The sequence below is a fragment of the Tympanuchus pallidicinctus genome, unplaced genomic scaffold (genome assembly GCF_026119805.1).
Source record: "Tympanuchus pallidicinctus isolate F22 unplaced genomic scaffold, pur_lepc_1.0 scaffold6, whole genome shotgun sequence".
Classification (NCBI taxonomy): Eukaryota; Metazoa; Chordata; class Aves; order Galliformes; family Phasianidae; genus Tympanuchus; species Tympanuchus pallidicinctus.
Window position 1 is genome coordinate 9,567,352 of NW_026294780.1, and position 16,115 is coordinate 9,583,466.

Here is a 16,115-nt window from a genome sequence, read left to right on the forward strand (position 1 = left end):
AGCGATTGAGGCAGCAACTGCTCATGGCAGCATGGAATTAAGGATATTTGAATAGTATAACTCCTTTTTTCTGCTTCAAACTTTTTTAGCATGTCCTCCATCTACAATGTGAAAGCTTACAAGGAATTACCTTTTATAGCTACAGTGAAATAATGCATCTTTTCTCTCTCTATTTGACATAACATCTGCAAACTGGTCTTACTGCATAGAATCATAGAATGATTACGGTTGGAAAAGACTTCTCAGATCCTCTAGTCCAACCACCAACCGACCCCCACCATGCCCACTGACCACATCCCTCAGTACAACATCCACACGGTTCTTGTACACCTCCAGGGAAGGTGACTGCACCACCTCCCTGGGCAGCCTATGCCTCACTGCCTCACTGCTCTAAGAAATGTTTCCTAATAGCCAACCTGAACTTCAGGCCTTTCCCTCTCATCCTATCATTGTTACGTGGAAGAAGAAGCCAGTCCCACCTTGCCATATCCTCCTTTCAGGTCACTGAAGAGAGTGATAAGGTCTCCCCTGAGCCTCCTTTTTTCCAGACAGAACAATTTCAGTTATTTTTATTGAAGGCTTTACTTTTAATTTTCTCTGTCCTTGACATGTGTGCCTGCAGCTGGACAGAGAAGTCACTATGCTTTGAAGAAGTTGCTATGAATTAGTGCATGGCATTAGATTAGGTACAGGATTCCTGCAGTGATTATAAACTCAGCAGGAGTCCTTACAGCAGCTCCAATCTCGACAGGGTTACTGTCTTGTTAATCAACCTCCTTCAGGACTCGAAGCAGTTCCGTGCTTCAGTTCTTGGGGGCTTTGCTTGGAAGCTGCAGTTCTGTGCAGAATGATCTGTCAATTTACAAAGTCTACAGAGCTTTGATACACTCGGTAAAACACATCAAAAAAAGGCTTGACTTAAGCTGTGGAACCCTGTGTTACATACAGACCACACAAAACCTATACAATCTTCTTGACATGATCGGTGCAAAATAAGATTTGGAGATTTTTAAGCAATGCCTAAACTGGTCTGGAAGCCCAGGCATAGATGTTAGCTCTGGTCAGGTTCTGAAACCTGCAGGTGATAAGGATGCACACCCTCACCTCCTCCCACACAGTAGGGGGAAGGGAACAGAGGGAAGAAGCCAGAGAAGGTGCTGGGCAAACTTTCTACCACCCTTCACGTTGACAGGGAAATGAGGACACATGGCCCACTGTGAAGTGCCTATCCCATGCTAGAGCAGTCTGGGCAGGGAACACACTGTCTAGGAAGGGAGGCTAGCTACTGTCTGCTTTGTCTTTTGGAAGAGGTAATTATAATGGAGTGCAAGGTTTCCTAAAATTTAAATTTGTAAACAACTTCTTCCTTTTGTTGATGTCCTGTTAATTACAAAAGGAAGAGTGACCCTTCCTGTTACAAACATGCTTAGGTGTGATGTTGAAGAGCTATCTTTTCTGAGGGGAACACAAAGATTGCAACTCCCTTGGATTTTCATTGTTCTGCCCTGAAAACCTGTATGGAAACTGCCTAGCAAATTCTGGCTTTACTATGGAAATAGCATCTCCAACAACAACATGGAAATGGTGTTCCTTGTTTCTGAAGAGCAATAAAAATAAATCTGTGTTAGAAGTGAATTGACCCATTCAGCACAAAAAGAGGCTATGGAGGATGACATCTGGAAAAGTGTGGATGCCAAGTTTACAAAATGAGTAGCTATTACTGTTGCTGTTTAGACCAATGTCAGTAACAACGACCACTCTGATACTGATTTGTACTGCAAGAGTACCTATGAACAGCTTTTGTACTACGCTAGTGCTTGACTCAGAGAGTTAATCTTTCAAGAAAATGAGAACAGGTGGGCCTAGCTGGGTTGTACAAGGGACCTGTGAACAATGCTCTCCAACTTATGGTCTGATTTTTGGCTGGTCCTGTATGGAGCCAGGAGTTGGACTCAATGATTCTTATGGGTCCCTTCCAACTCTGGATATTCTATAATTCTATGAGGGACAGCAACGTTTAAGCATGAGAAACAGGTATACACCCGACATCACCACTGTTTTCCCACAGTCCTTGTGAAAAAGGAGACTCTTAAGAGGGGATCTGAAGGTAGGTATGGAGGTAATTGGGAAAGTGTTTAATGCTCTTCCCAGATCTGATGGGAAATATGGGATAAATTAATTCATATAAAATTTAGGACACTGTTGTGTGCTGGAATCTGGCATCACTGTGATAGCTGGTAGCTAATATGTCAGCACTTGAGTAGACGAGGGCTTAGAATTGAAGACAAGTAACTCTGCTGGACATAATAGAGAAGGAGATGATAGTGGTGAGATGCAAAGACAAAGGCAATATGGGCCAGATATCAAGTTAAGATTATGATCCAGCAGCATGAATGGATGTGGACAAGACTGCACCAAGAAAAGGATGCTGCAGTAATTAAGGAGTGTAATGAGAAATCAGACCAGAATTAGACCTTTGTGAGCAAAGAGTTTCAGTTAGAAATGTTACAGAGTACTAGTTTGCAGGATTCACATGTAGTCTTGGACACAGAGATGTGGGGGAATTTTAGTGTGAAGTGATACTCAGGTTACAGACATAGAGGATGGGCAGACTGGAGAGGTTATCCATGAAAACTGAGTGAGAGGACACGACTGAGAGTGAAAGTGGTGTGCTCTCTATTTTTGTTGTGTTAACCCTCAGCAGATAGTGAAATACTGATGTTAAGTGTGGCTTTCGACTCTAAGCATACTTAAACTGCCCCCTACCTCCTGCCCTGTAAGGAGGCAGTCTCAGCTTTGAAAGCCTTACATGTCTCTTGCCATCCTTTAAAGTCTTCTGAACATGATTTTGCAGAATCAAGGAAATCAGAAAGAAGTTGGTAAAGGTAAAAGAAGCTGAGGGAAGTAGTAGGACATGGGACAAAGTGCTCTGCAGTCCTTGGCAGGAGTAGATGTGCCGTGCAGATCCTCAGCCAGGTATTTTTGCTAGGTACTTTTGTTCTTAGGCTGCCTTCTCCAGGGAGAGACAGGATTGCAGCCAGCACAATGACCTGTGAGAAGTGAACAAGGGGTCTTGGGAAAGCTGCTTGTAGTTAATGATTCATTCAACTTTTAAGCAAAGTGAAAGAATTTTTGAATAAATCCCAATGAACAAAAGGGTCCTATCCATCCAAGGATGTGCTGCACATTTCATCATGAAGCTTCACAAAAATATTTCTTGAGGAATATGCCCAAGAGACAAAGAAGAGAGAAACTGTGTTCACCAGTTTGAAGATGTACCTTACAACTGAAGGTCATATGGTGCATTCTGCACTACATGGGACTGTATGAGATTAGAGTCTTTTACATATCCATGTTCCTACACATGAAAGGAACCGTGTCTTCTCCATTTTTGGCCACTTGAACAATTTGTATTTAAGGAAGAAAACTGACTTTCTTAGCTGTTCTTTTAAAAAATCCTATGTTAAAAAAAAATGGGTGAATGAGTCCCACGTCATAATCTCAGTGCATCGTGAAAAAGCTCTCATGAATTACAATATCCACTACTAACTTGTAACAAAAGAATACAGATTAAGTCTAAGACTTGTTGGATATGCAATTAAGTCCTACCACAGCCCACTTTGTAAATGTTAGCTAAGTAAAAGCTCTGCCAGTGAAGTCATAAGCAATCCATCATAATCAACCTTCAATAAACTCTTTGTCCAGTTCAAGAATTAAAAGCTGTATTTAATATATTCATGGAGAATGGAGAAATGCCTTTAGAAACAACAGTCTTAATGCACTGCTAATCTCTAAACCAAATATTTATAGCCCCGTAGTTTATAAACAATCTGGAATATTTGGGTAGTGGATGTCCAAGAGGTGGATACACACACAGTAATAGAGAGGTTTTACCATTCCATCCACCTGGCTTGGTGTTTTACTATTATATGAATTGTAAATTTAAAAAAATATTGTATTGTCAGTGTAGAAAGAGAACTGAAAAGAGCAGGAATTAAAATACATGAAAATGGTTCACTGTTTATTAGTTTGTCTGCTTCAAAAAATAATCAATATTAAAGTTGATTCAACCCAAGATGTGTCCGGATATGTATTAATTTGGTCCATGAAAATAAACTAGAAATTACTAGGATAAAAGAAATAATAATGAAATATGGAAATAACTGCAGATTTTGCACATTGTCATTATATAATGGACATAATGGAGATAATGACATTACATAATGGATTCTAATTAAATCCAGGTGGAAAATGACCTTCCTAGACCTCCCTTCAAAATTAAGATTTTTGACAGTCGTGATTAATGGAAACACGCACTTTGCATGGTTTGTAAACCTGAAACATCGTTGTACATTTCAGTTTATAATTTATCCCATTATCTGCTTCTGCATGCATGAAGGTCAGCTGTACTGGCACAGAGTAGCAGTGAAAGCCAGAGGCTCTGGAAGGTTGCTTACACACATTTTCAATTCTTTTATTTGGTAAATAATTTTGCCTATTTGTTCCTTAGAAAGATGACAATCTTAAAGTGTGATATATTTAACAGCAGTAATTGCAATATTCTTGTTGTTCTCTTCCCTTTTTAGAGTAAACAAAATGGCACTAGAAGAAAGGGTTTTTTTTTTTTTAAGAATTCCTACCCGCAATATTTCTTCAATGCAGCTGTTATCTCCTGTTCCACTGTCCTGTAAACAAAATGAAAATTCAGTTTGTTTGTGTTTTAAAAAGAAATAACAAATAGCAGGTTGAGGACATGGTTGTCACATGAAATACATTCAAAATTCTATTAGAGTTTCAAAATGAGGCCAAGTCTTTCCAGCCTCTGAAAGTTGCACAGCTGAAAATTCTCAAATTATTCCCTGTCACCACCACAGGAAGATGTAATATTTGCAGTGTTTACATGTGATTGGCACATATTTGTATAAATTCATATGATTTTGTTTATGCCACTTTTGGGTGTGCTCCATGCTGTTTCAGATATACTGCTTATAAATAAGCATAAGCAAAATGGTTATTGTACACATATCCAATATGTGCAGTTATTTATATCAAATAAATAACATCTGTCTGTATCCTTTGTGCAGGAAAGTTTCTGCAGTGACACTGCCTGAGTAAAGTCTGACAGTACATGGGGTAGCTGTGATACTGAGAGGAGAGCTGCAGGGACAGCCACACTGAGCACTGGCTGGGCAGCACAGTAGTTGTGAGAAGGTGATTACTTCTTAAAAAATGCTGACCCCTAAACCCACCCTGCATGTTGTGAGTTTGAGGATGCATAGGAATTCAGCTCTCCTGAATGGCACAGCTTACTCTAGAGTCACTAGGAAACATCTCTTCTCACAAAGAGCAGTGATGCAGTGGCACAGGCTGCCCAGGGAGGTGGTGCAGCCACCATCCCTGGAGGCGTACAAGAATCGTGTGGATGTTGCACTGAGGGATGTGGCCAGTGGGCATGGTGGGGGTGGGCTGATGGTTGGGCTAGATGATCTGAGCGGTTTTTTTCCAACCAAGTGATGATGAGGGCCTGCCCTTCTCCAGCAGTTCTCCAGAAGACAGAGGTGGCTACTGCATGTTGTAAATTTTCTAGGGATTTATTTCACCACACAAAATTTTCCGGTGGATACCAAATTGAATATCAGCCAGTAATAAGCCTTTGCCTCAGAAATAGCTAATAGTATCTCAGGAGGAGAGTTGTTGAGGGATGTGATCCCTCCCCTCTAGTCAACACTGGTAAGGCCTCAGCTAAAGCACTGTGTCCAGTTCTGGGTCCCCCAGTACATGAGAAGCATGGACATACTGGAGAGAATCAAACAAAGGGCCACCAAGATGAAGAAGGAACATAAAAGAATATCAAAAGAACTTGGTTTTCCAATATGCTGAACTCTTGTCACCTGAAAACCATACTTCTCTGAAGCATCTGCATTTGTTGCCCACGTGTCCAACAGACAAAAAAAATACCATCAGCCAATTTTGCATAGCCCTGGACACCCTGAGTGCTGCTCCCCAGCCTGAGCTGTGGCACAGAGGAGGCCTGGATTCACATTCTCCCATAGCCTAACAGCTATAACCAAGGTCAGCAGTACCACAGCGTAAGGGAACAATCTGTTGCGTAATTTTTTTGTGGCTTTTATTTCATATCAATTCATAAAATGTCACAAGGGCATTGTCAGCACTCCTGCCAGATCTTTACTGAATATGGCCCTTGATTGTTAGACAAATGATCTGTGCTAACTCTTCCTAGTGCAACACATTCTTTTAGCTTTACAGACCCAGGAAACTATAAACCACTGATATCAAAGAGAAAGGAACTAAGCATTCCATGAAGTCAGCCTGTGGAAAATTACTTGTATCTGACATACTAATACTAAAGAGCAGCTGCAGTCCCACACAGACAGCCCAGTTCTCATTGCACCCCTGTCCCCACAAGGCACACAATGCTCCCCACCTTCCCTGCTGCTGGGCTGCAAGAAAATAGTTCCTGGCGCCAATGAAATTAACAAGACAGACAGAAACATGCACACAGAAAGAGCACAACTGTCTCTGGATAATGAAGAATTCTAAAATTTGTATTAGCAATTTTTGCTTGTTTCTTCTCTGTGTCTTTCCCTCTATTTTATAATTTTATTTCCCTAAAGCCTGGTCTGTGATCTTCTGGAAGTCATTGGTGAGTGGTATCTGTCAGTGGCCTATACTGGGAACAGTACTGTTTCATATCTTTATTAATTACATATACAGTGGGATCAATTACATTCTCATCATTACATTCTCATACATCCCTCATTAGGACCAGAGGGAATGGTTTCAAGCTACGGCAGGGGAGATTCAAGCTGGACATCAGGAAGTATTACTTTTCTGAAAGGGTGGTCAGGCACTGGAATGGGCTGCCCAGGGAGGTGGCGGAATCACTGACCCTGGGGGTGTTCAAGGAAAGGCTGGATGTTGTGTTGAGGGACGTGGTTTAGTAGGAGCTATTGGGAATAGGTGAACAGTTGGACTGGGTGATCTTTTAGGTCTTTTCCAACCTTGGTGATTCTATGATTCTATGATTCTCAATGAGTTTTTAGATTATGCCAGTCTGAGAGGAACAGTTGATATGACAGAAGGAAGGGACTATAGTGATAGAACAAGAATAAATCGTTTTAAATGGAAAGTGGGGAGATTTAGATTAGATATACAGAACAAATTCTTAGAGCTTGGTGAGGCTCTGGCACAGCTGCCCAGAGAAGCTGTGGTGCCCCATCCTTGGAGGTGCACAAGACTGGGTTGGATGGGGCCCTGGGCAGCCTGAGCTGGTGGGAGGCAGCCCTGCTCACAGCAGGGGCTGGGACTTATTGGGCTTTGAGGTCCCTTCCAACCTGAAGCATTTTATATCATCTATTTTATAATCCCACTAACAACAGTGGGGAGAGTAAAGCCACCACCCTGTACGCCTTTTTTACAAAACAAAGAATGTGCTGCTTGACTTCAAGTTCACTGCTCTCCACTGTCATCCTAGACAAGGAGGCATGAGTTGACTTATCACTATATGCCTTATCTATACAATGCACTGATGGCAAAATAGTGCTCGTTACTTTCTTATCAAGGGCAAAATGACTGAGGGTAAATTTGGCAGTAGGCTATTTCAGAGGAGGTTCAAAAACAAGCTTCTATTTCAAAACGAAATATCCCTCCTAGAAGTGTAATAAAATAAGTCTGCAAATACTCATCAGCAAAAAATTATCCTTTCCATTACTACAGAACTAAAGCCATAGCTGTTCTCCTCAGTACATATCTCTGGGCAGAAAGTAAAAATATTTCCACATCTCTCTCTTAGTATTATCACAATGACTTCCAAAAGGCAAAAATAAAGAAAAAAGCACAAGACCAAAGAAATGCTATGCAAAAAATGATAGTAATATTTGGAAAAGAATTCCATTTCTATACTATCCTCTTTGTTCTTCATCTTTTTAATACCAAAGATAAATTTTTGAATGTATTTTTTGCTTTGAATTCTGACTTGCTGGTATGTATCTTTTGTTACTGTTGATATCAAAGTTCCCAGAGTAAGGTTAGAGAGGTTAGGAGTTAATGTCCTGCACACAGCAAGCAAATTCAATTTCATGTGGCTTGGGGCCATATATTTTTCTTTATGATATCACAGAATCATAAAATCAAAAAAGCACAGAATGGCTTTGGTTGGAAGGAACCTAAAATATAATCCATCCCAACTCCTGCCATGGGCAGGGCTGCCCCCCACCAGCTAAGCTGCCCAGGGCCCCATCCAACCTGGCCTTGAGCACCTCCAGGGATGGGGCGCCACAGCTTCTGTGGGCAGCTGTGCCAGTGCCTCACTGCCCTCTGAGTGAAGATTTCTCCCTAATATCTAATCTAGACCTCCCCACTTTTCATTTAAAGTTATTCTTGCTATTGGACCATGTAAAAAATTGTTTTCCCTTCTGCTTGTAAGCTCCTTTCAAGTACTGGAAGGTGCCAGTGAGGTTTGCCTGCAACTTTCTCTTATGCAGACAAGCCCAACACCCTCAACCTTTCTTCATAGAAGAGGTATTTCAGCCTTCTGATCATCTCCACACCCTTCTCGTGCTGGAGGCCCCGGACCTGGACACTCCAGATGGGGCCTCAGGAAGGCAGAACAGAGGCAGACAATCCCCTCCTTCGCCATGCTGGCCACCCCTCTTCTGATGCAGCCCAGGACACGGTTAGCCTTCTGGGCTGCATACAATGCAGAGTTTCAATGCAGTACCTGAGGCGGGTCTGAAAGGGGTCTGTAGGCCTTGATTTGGAAATGTTTCCCCCCTCTCACTCTCTTTTTTCTCTTCTCCATTACAAGCTTACTCACATCACAGAGGAAACCTGACAACCTACATTTAGCATATTTTAATAACTATAAAAGATAAAAATAAAATCTAGTCAATGTTTCTTGAAACCTGAATTAACAAAAGAGAATGCACCAAATAGCCCCATGCTATTGGTAGGAGTGGGCTTCCCTGGTTCATTCATCGTTGTGTCAGTTCTGGCTTCATGATGCAGCACCCGCTTAGGAATACATCAAAGTGGGCTACAGCCTCCACAGCTCTGCTGTACCCATTGCCTTCACATCACAGCCAGCGCCAGGAATTGGCATACTCATGCGGCTGGCATGGCACCTGGTGGGAGGAGGCGCGGGGCTGCTGCCGAGGAGCAGCGGCTGCTGCAGAAACAGCCGGGAGCATCGCGCTGCTGATAACGCATGGAGCTAATTACAATGCAAAGCACAGAGAAAGAAGACTGACGAAAGGCTACAGCGAATCCTTGGGAACTGGGATGTCATTTCAAAAATGGCTACATCTGTGCAATTTTTTTTTTTAGAACATTACTTTTTCTTCCATTAGCAACAGCTTTCAGAAAGAGACACATAGAAAAACTCCTTGGAAAGGAATTGCTTATCTCCGATTCCCTTGTTTCAAAGCTGCGCATGAAGAAAAGAAACAAAAATTACCAGAAACTGTTTTCATTTCAGCCTAAGAGATTTTTACAGTGTGAGCCTGTGGCGTTGTTACTATTTGTGCTAATCACTCTTACGGAGCCTCTAGGAGTACCAGATTTTACCTCCAACAAACATTAGGGTGATTAAGATCTCTGGAAGGCTGAGGTGCACACTCAGCAGCCCTGCTGGCCTCTCTAGGAGCTAGGTTTGCTGTGTTAGTGCTGGGATGCCACCATTGGCCACTGCATGTCCAGCCCCTCATACCACTACTGCCCCAGAACTACCCAGCCACCACCCACCAGGAGCACAGGTAAGGGAAAGATAAGTATGGGAGGATCCAGCAGGTGTCAATAGAAGGAAACAGCTGCGTGCTTAAAAAAGAAAGGCATTCATTTCCATTACAAAATAAGAGTCTGCAATCATAAGTTCCACTAGGAGTTATTTCTCTGGTAGTGCTGCATCCTCTGAATGAGGCACACACATCACGTAGATGCGCTTTTCACAATCCTTATTTTGGTTAGAGTGTTTTGTGGGGCAAGGCAAGACTGACAGGTGTGCTTCTACTTCTTATTCTTGCTCATATGTCTGGCCTTCTACATGTTGGGTTGTGGAGAACTTGCTCTCTTGAATTTAAAGTGGCCTTTCTCTGACTAATGAGATGGGCATTTCCATCTTGGTGGGCAACTTGTCACCTACCACTGGTACATCCCTCTAAATGGGCTGGATGTCAGGAAGCTGGGGCACACAGCAGTGCACCCCCAACCCACCAGCACTGGGAATACTGCCTGCTCCCCTGCTGCTCAATGGCCTTGTTGTTCCCCAGAGGAACAGAACTGAACTGGGCACAGTTATCAGAAAGAGAAAGGAGGAGACTGCTGAGGAAGCTGGATTTTCTGTTGTTCATGATTTTTGAAAGCTTTGTTTTGCAACTGTACTATTCCTTACTAGTTATTTGGAATGCCAGTGGCCATGATCTGTAGATAGAGCAGTTTTCTCCTGTGCTCACACTGCTGTGATAGGAGCTGTTTCACTTTTACTACAAAGAACTGCTGTTGCTGTTGCCTTAGATGCTGAGATGTGAAGATGGGAACTGGGATGAATGACTGAATTCTCCTCATGTTCTGTGTCAGAAAATGCTGCACTAATTAAAGTTATTAAAGCTATCTAATTTACAGTGACTGTTAATAAACTGTTGCCCTTAATATGCTCATTTTCTTTTTGAAACTGTCTTCATATTTATTATGAGGATTATTTTTTGTACCATGGGATCTTGCAACATGGTCTGCTTCAAAAGGGAAGAGAAGAAAGGTTAACAGAGGTTTTATTTCAAGAAAAAAAGAAGAAAAAGCAAGTGATGAAAGTTGTCTTGCTTTGGTTTAATGGAAGCATCTGGGTATAGTAACTGTGGGTTTTGTAAGCGCAATGTCATCATGCCCCATTCCTGTGCCAGGAACTGGTAGATAATGTACCTAATCGAAGAAGATGAATCAAAATGTTCTTAGACAGAAATGCCAAATGACTGTGTAGACTTGCTGTGCACACCAGAAAGGAGAAGCTAATCGGGCAAGAGTGCGTTTTGATCACAATCCTTGCTTTGAACTCAGCTCACCTACAACTGGGGCAGGACAGCAGCTTTTGGAGACCTCTGAGAAGAGAGACTGCAGAGGGGCTAATGAAGCCACAATCCAGAGTGTCACCAGCCCTGGATGTGCTGGAGCTATGTGCAGACCCAAGGAGCCAGGGGACGAGAAAGGATCCAATCTTGCATCTAGATAAGGTTGGATCTGGAAGTAAAGGCACTCACTGCAATTTTATTTTTTTAAGTAGGAGGGTGATGAGGTTAGAGCATAACTCCACCAGTGCACACAGGGCCTGCCACAGAGCTCAGAGGTTCTCTTGCATGAATAGTGCCTGGCTTGAACAAAGTATGGAAATCGCTAAGTCAGAAAGCAAGGTGTTGCTGAAGGGCTGTGGACTGGATTGCTGCTGGGAGCTTCTCTTTAATTGAGGCACCTACAGCCCAGTTTGGAAGTGGCGGGTCTAGCCATGAGTGGAGGGGATAGGATAGGGCTCTTTGCACTGATGAGATATTCTGATCCAAGTCCACTTCACACAAAAAATCAAGAGAATGAAAAGACAAGAACCCTTCAGAAATGTCTTCATCCTCCCCACCCCTATGGGCCATCAAATAATCAGTTACTGGAGCTGCACTGGTAACATTTCATCTACTGAAAGATGCTTGGGACCCCCAGATGGGGCCTACTGACAGATGAGTGGAACAATTTTACAGGCTTTTATGTTATATTCATAAAAATGAGAAAACCTGAGCACATCAGAATTACACTGTGACCCAGCAACAGTAAAAGAGAGTTGTAATGGGGAAGAACTGCAATGTTCTATTAATAAAATATAAAGGTTTTACTGTTATTGGGAAAGATGGATTGTGCAAAATCAGTACCATGTCAAAGTATATTAATGTTTTCTTTCGCTAATGAAACAACAGGGGCTGATGTGATTATACTGACTTGTTACCCATCTGAGGAATACAATGGGATGATAGTAATGAAGACTGCAGTTTTACTTCTTGCTACTTGCTCAGTTCTGAGTGGCATCAGGTAAGCAACTTGAAACCAGTAGGCATTTACCAAAATGCTATCAACAACCCCTGCATAGATTCCACAGCATCCTTTCCCATCTTAAAACCAAAAAAGGGTCAGCAGGAAACTCTGGAAATGACTTCAATTTATTTCATTTTCTACAGCACTGTATGTGAGCTTTGATTGTATGAACTGACCGGTGGTTCCCAACTATTTGTTGCAAAGTTTCTATAATGAACACTGGAATGTTTGGGTTTTGAAGCAGATAAGGCACTCTGGGGAAAATAGGGGCTTCTCTCCTTAGCCCTTGTGCCTCCAAAGCTAGCCAAGGAGCCTGTGCTGAATGTTATAGAGATCAGCTTGTCTCCCCCCCCATTAGATGCTCTCCTTTCTGCTACATGGATGGCCAATTAGTGTCAACTGGAATGCTCTATTTTTAGTGATGTGGCCGCTTGTCTGCTGGGACCTGGACTGAGACCAACTGATTGCATCTATTATATTGTTTGTGTTTGTGTGGGGAGAATACATAACATCTGTAAAGCAGCAACAGTTGGAAAAACACGCATTGTGGAACTGTTAATCTTTTTGTGACATTTTAATATGAATATACCATAAGCTAGTATAATATTCAATAAATTAAATGGATTATTTTGCCAAGAGATTCTTTAAAAATGTTAATTAACAATAAATCAATAAAAACTATTCAACATGAAAATCAATTACATCCCTGTTTACATTATTTAACTCCAAGCATTTGTTTGTGTGCTTGTAATTAGCAAGCTATAAAAGACGCCATAAATAGGTGCATAATGAGAAGAACTGTTTATAAATGATAATTGGTATTCATTCCCACTGAGCCAAAGGTGATGTGATTACAAACTATCATGCAGAAAGGGTTAATCCTCTTACAGATATACAAGTTTAGAGTGCAGAGCTCTACAGAAATCCCTCCTGCAAAAAGACCCTGATTGAAGAAAGCCCCAGAGGAGGATTTGAGGAAAAGAGTAACAGCTCATGGGTACTCCTTAAAGCCTATCTACATCCAAATAGAATTGGTCATGGGGAAAAGCCTACCTTTTGGGTGGTGGGGCATGATAAGCAGAATCTGGCAAGAAGAATTCAATGTTTGTACAGCATCATCATGTAAACAATATCTAAGTCGAAAGGATGGAGGTGCGACTAAAAATCTGGGTGAACACCCTGGTAGGAAACAAGACCGCTTTACCACTACCTCAGTCAAAGATTAGGGCCAGGCAGGGTCTGGCTTTTACTGAGGACTAAAATAGGATCACAGGATGTTCAAATTGCAGCCCAGAGCTCAAAACACTGAGCAGCAGTAGCAGTTTGTGTCTGCAGAAGGTAACACCTGAGTTTTTCTCACTGAGGTGAAAAAGTTTGTTTCCTAGGGCAAAATAACCTCCCATTAATGCCTATTGCTGAAAACCACATTCTCAATTTTAGAGACTGTGTCTTAGTCCACAGCCTGGAAACATTTGGCTTTCTATCAAAGCTTTTTTCTTTTCAAGGAAGTCACCAACACGTGAGAATTTTGGCTTTAGCAGTGTCTCCTCAGCAAAACAAAAAACTCATGCTTTCATAGCAAGTGCTTTGGTGAGGGCAGCAGCCATCAAGAACCTTTGGAAGAGCAGGTCTGAAGTATGGGCAAAGCAGTGGACATCTGACCATGAAGCCAGCCCAGTTAAACAACCTCTTTGCAAATCCCGAGATAAACTACTTTTTCTACCTTGTCAGGGCAAAATCTATGTGTATTTCCTTTCTCTTCTGGACTCTGAACTGAAGTTAATTAATGTTGTCCTGAAACTTACTTACAATAGTAAGTAATGCTTACACTGTATTACTTTCCTTGATCTGCGCAGAATATCATTTCAAACATGGAAAACATGGATCAGGATTTTTTTTAGAAAAAGGAAAGTCTGTTATCTGTAAGGAATAGAGAGTGATACACAGTGGTTTGAGAATCACAGCTTGGTCTCATGGCTAAAACATGTCCTGGTCATGGCAGTTATGATCTGGACATCTATTTGCCCAAGAGGGATGCAATTTGCTACTGGATACCCAAAGATTTATCAATGAAGACGAGCGCATATACATCTGCATCTCTAAAGCAGTACCTTGACACTTCTGGTCAGCTCAGGTGATTCTCTGCACAGAGGCTGACAAATAGTACAATTCTCAAAGCTGCAGGGAAAATCTCAGCAGAGCTTTATTGTGCTCTCAGCATTCCTGAAAGTCAAAAGAAAAATCAAGCCGTGCTACGGTCCCTGACAGACTGATGGAAACACACTCTCTGCACAGCTACCGAAAATTGTACTCTCCAAAGGTTTTGCAGAGCTAATAGAACATGTGAAATTTCAAATAAAATGTCAGCGCTGTAATGTCTTAGGACTCTTACTTTTCTCTTGTTTTCATGTTCTCTCAGGTTAGCATTCCTTTCAAAGGGGATATTGCATTCAAAAATCACAGTGCTTTCTGGTTTCGTAACAGCGAAATACAGATAGAGGAAGAAAAATCAGCCTCCTCTTTTCCAGATTTTGTGTCTTTGAAAGAGTTTGCTTACCCTTCTGGTAGACACTTGCCAGCTTCCAGCTGTTTGCACAGAGCTCACAGCTAAAAGCTAATGGAGAACCATTTATAAATACCAGAAACACAAAACTGTATAAACCACAACTTTTGGCCTTGTTACTCAGGGGCAGTAACCACATATCACTGTCACATTAACAGTTTTAATACAAAAAAACCCTAGTCATAAATCCCTTTATAGCAGTGCAGTGCCATGGAGCAGGACTGGGTACGAACTTCAGTGCCCTGGATATGCCTACATAAAACTACTCTCAGCAGTATTATGGTTTTAAATCCTGTATGCACCAGCATTTGTACATATGCAATATACAACAACGCAGCGTCAGGAAATGAAAAGAAGAAAACAGCAGTAATGGTAGAGGTTAGTTTGTATTGGTTCTACACGATGACCAGGGCTGCACTGCACTAGAGAGATAGCCCTTAGGTTTGGTTGGTTTGCATTTCCCAAACTTTCATGGTCTGCATTCATAAAAGTGCTGGCTTTTGGATTTTAATTTTCTATTTCTATTTCTATTATTTTTAAAATTTTTTAGGTGATGTTTCACAAGCTATATTTTCTCTAGAGGAAGAGCAGTTCACTGCAGCCCCATTGCATTTTAAATGGAAGCTGAACAGAGAGAAAATCTGCAATACTGTTCCTGCTCATAGGAATTTCCATTTAGGTCGAGTACAACAAATATGCATTGTTTCAAGGAGCAGAGGCAGATCTCTGTCCCTCTAGAAGACCAGAAGGTCTCACTGCACCCCAAATTATAACTGCATGTGCAAAAACCATGAGTACAGTAGGAAAGCTTTTGAGCCAAGAAGCCAAGAAGCCACAAGCTTTGCTTTTGTTACACGATCTTGATGAATTTATTTCAGTGCTTTTATTCAGGTTTCAGGATGTTGAATCCTTTAAACTTGTTAGTATTTTCCTTTTTATTGTTCTCTACTGCCTTTCAGTGTTTCATTTTATTCCTTTGTTCCTCAGCGCAACTGAAGGTAATACAGTCCTGGGCCTATTACCCTGAATCCCTTTGATCTTGCGATGGGTATCAACAAAGAAGTTATTTGTTCTCAACACATTAAACCCTTCTGCACAGCTTTTTACAAATTCTGTTATGCAACTTTGATAGGGCCGGGAATGAGTTGTCAGCTACCAGAAGGCAGGGGACCACAAAGACCTCTCAAAAAGCCAACATATGAATGGTGTCATCTTTCTGTTTCACTTTCAAACGTGGCTCATACAGGTTTGCTGAATAGGAATCATTTGACAGCAGACATCTGAATTTGTATTGCAGACTCCAGCACACCTTTATAAGAACTTTAAATATCTTAGTTGAGTCCTGAGGATCAAAGCTTCCTATGTAATAAACCTATCGTGAGTTACCCAGGGAGATTTTCTGTATCAGTAACAATGGCAGCTGATTTGCCTCGCATAACAAGCGGCCAATGGAATAGAAGGGTTGGCATCA

At 41.7% G+C, this 16,115-nt stretch overlaps 2 protein-coding genes across 7 annotated transcripts in view; one reads left to right on the forward strand and one right to left on the reverse strand.

Annotated features, from left to right (window-relative positions):
* The window catches only part of AFF3 (ALF transcription elongation factor 3), a 319,206-nt gene that overhangs the window by 164,508 nt on the left and 138,583 nt on the right, over positions 1–16,115 (reverse strand). For 5 of the 6 annotated variants that reach the window (XM_052664880.1, XM_052664881.1, XM_052664878.1 and 2 more), the window contains exon 4: positions 4,641–4,685. The exons of the other annotated variant lie outside the window; for it this stretch is intronic. In XM_052664880.1, the coding sequence (XP_052520840.1) occupies positions 4,641–4,685 (45 nt within the window). The remainder of the gene's footprint in view (positions 1–4,640; positions 4,686–16,115) is intronic. 6 annotated transcript variants of the gene reach the window in all.
* RPL31 (ribosomal protein L31) overlaps positions 1–16,115 on the forward strand; it is a 662,822-nt gene that overhangs the window by 132,434 nt on the left and 514,273 nt on the right. The gene's annotated exons all lie outside the window — the stretch shown is intronic.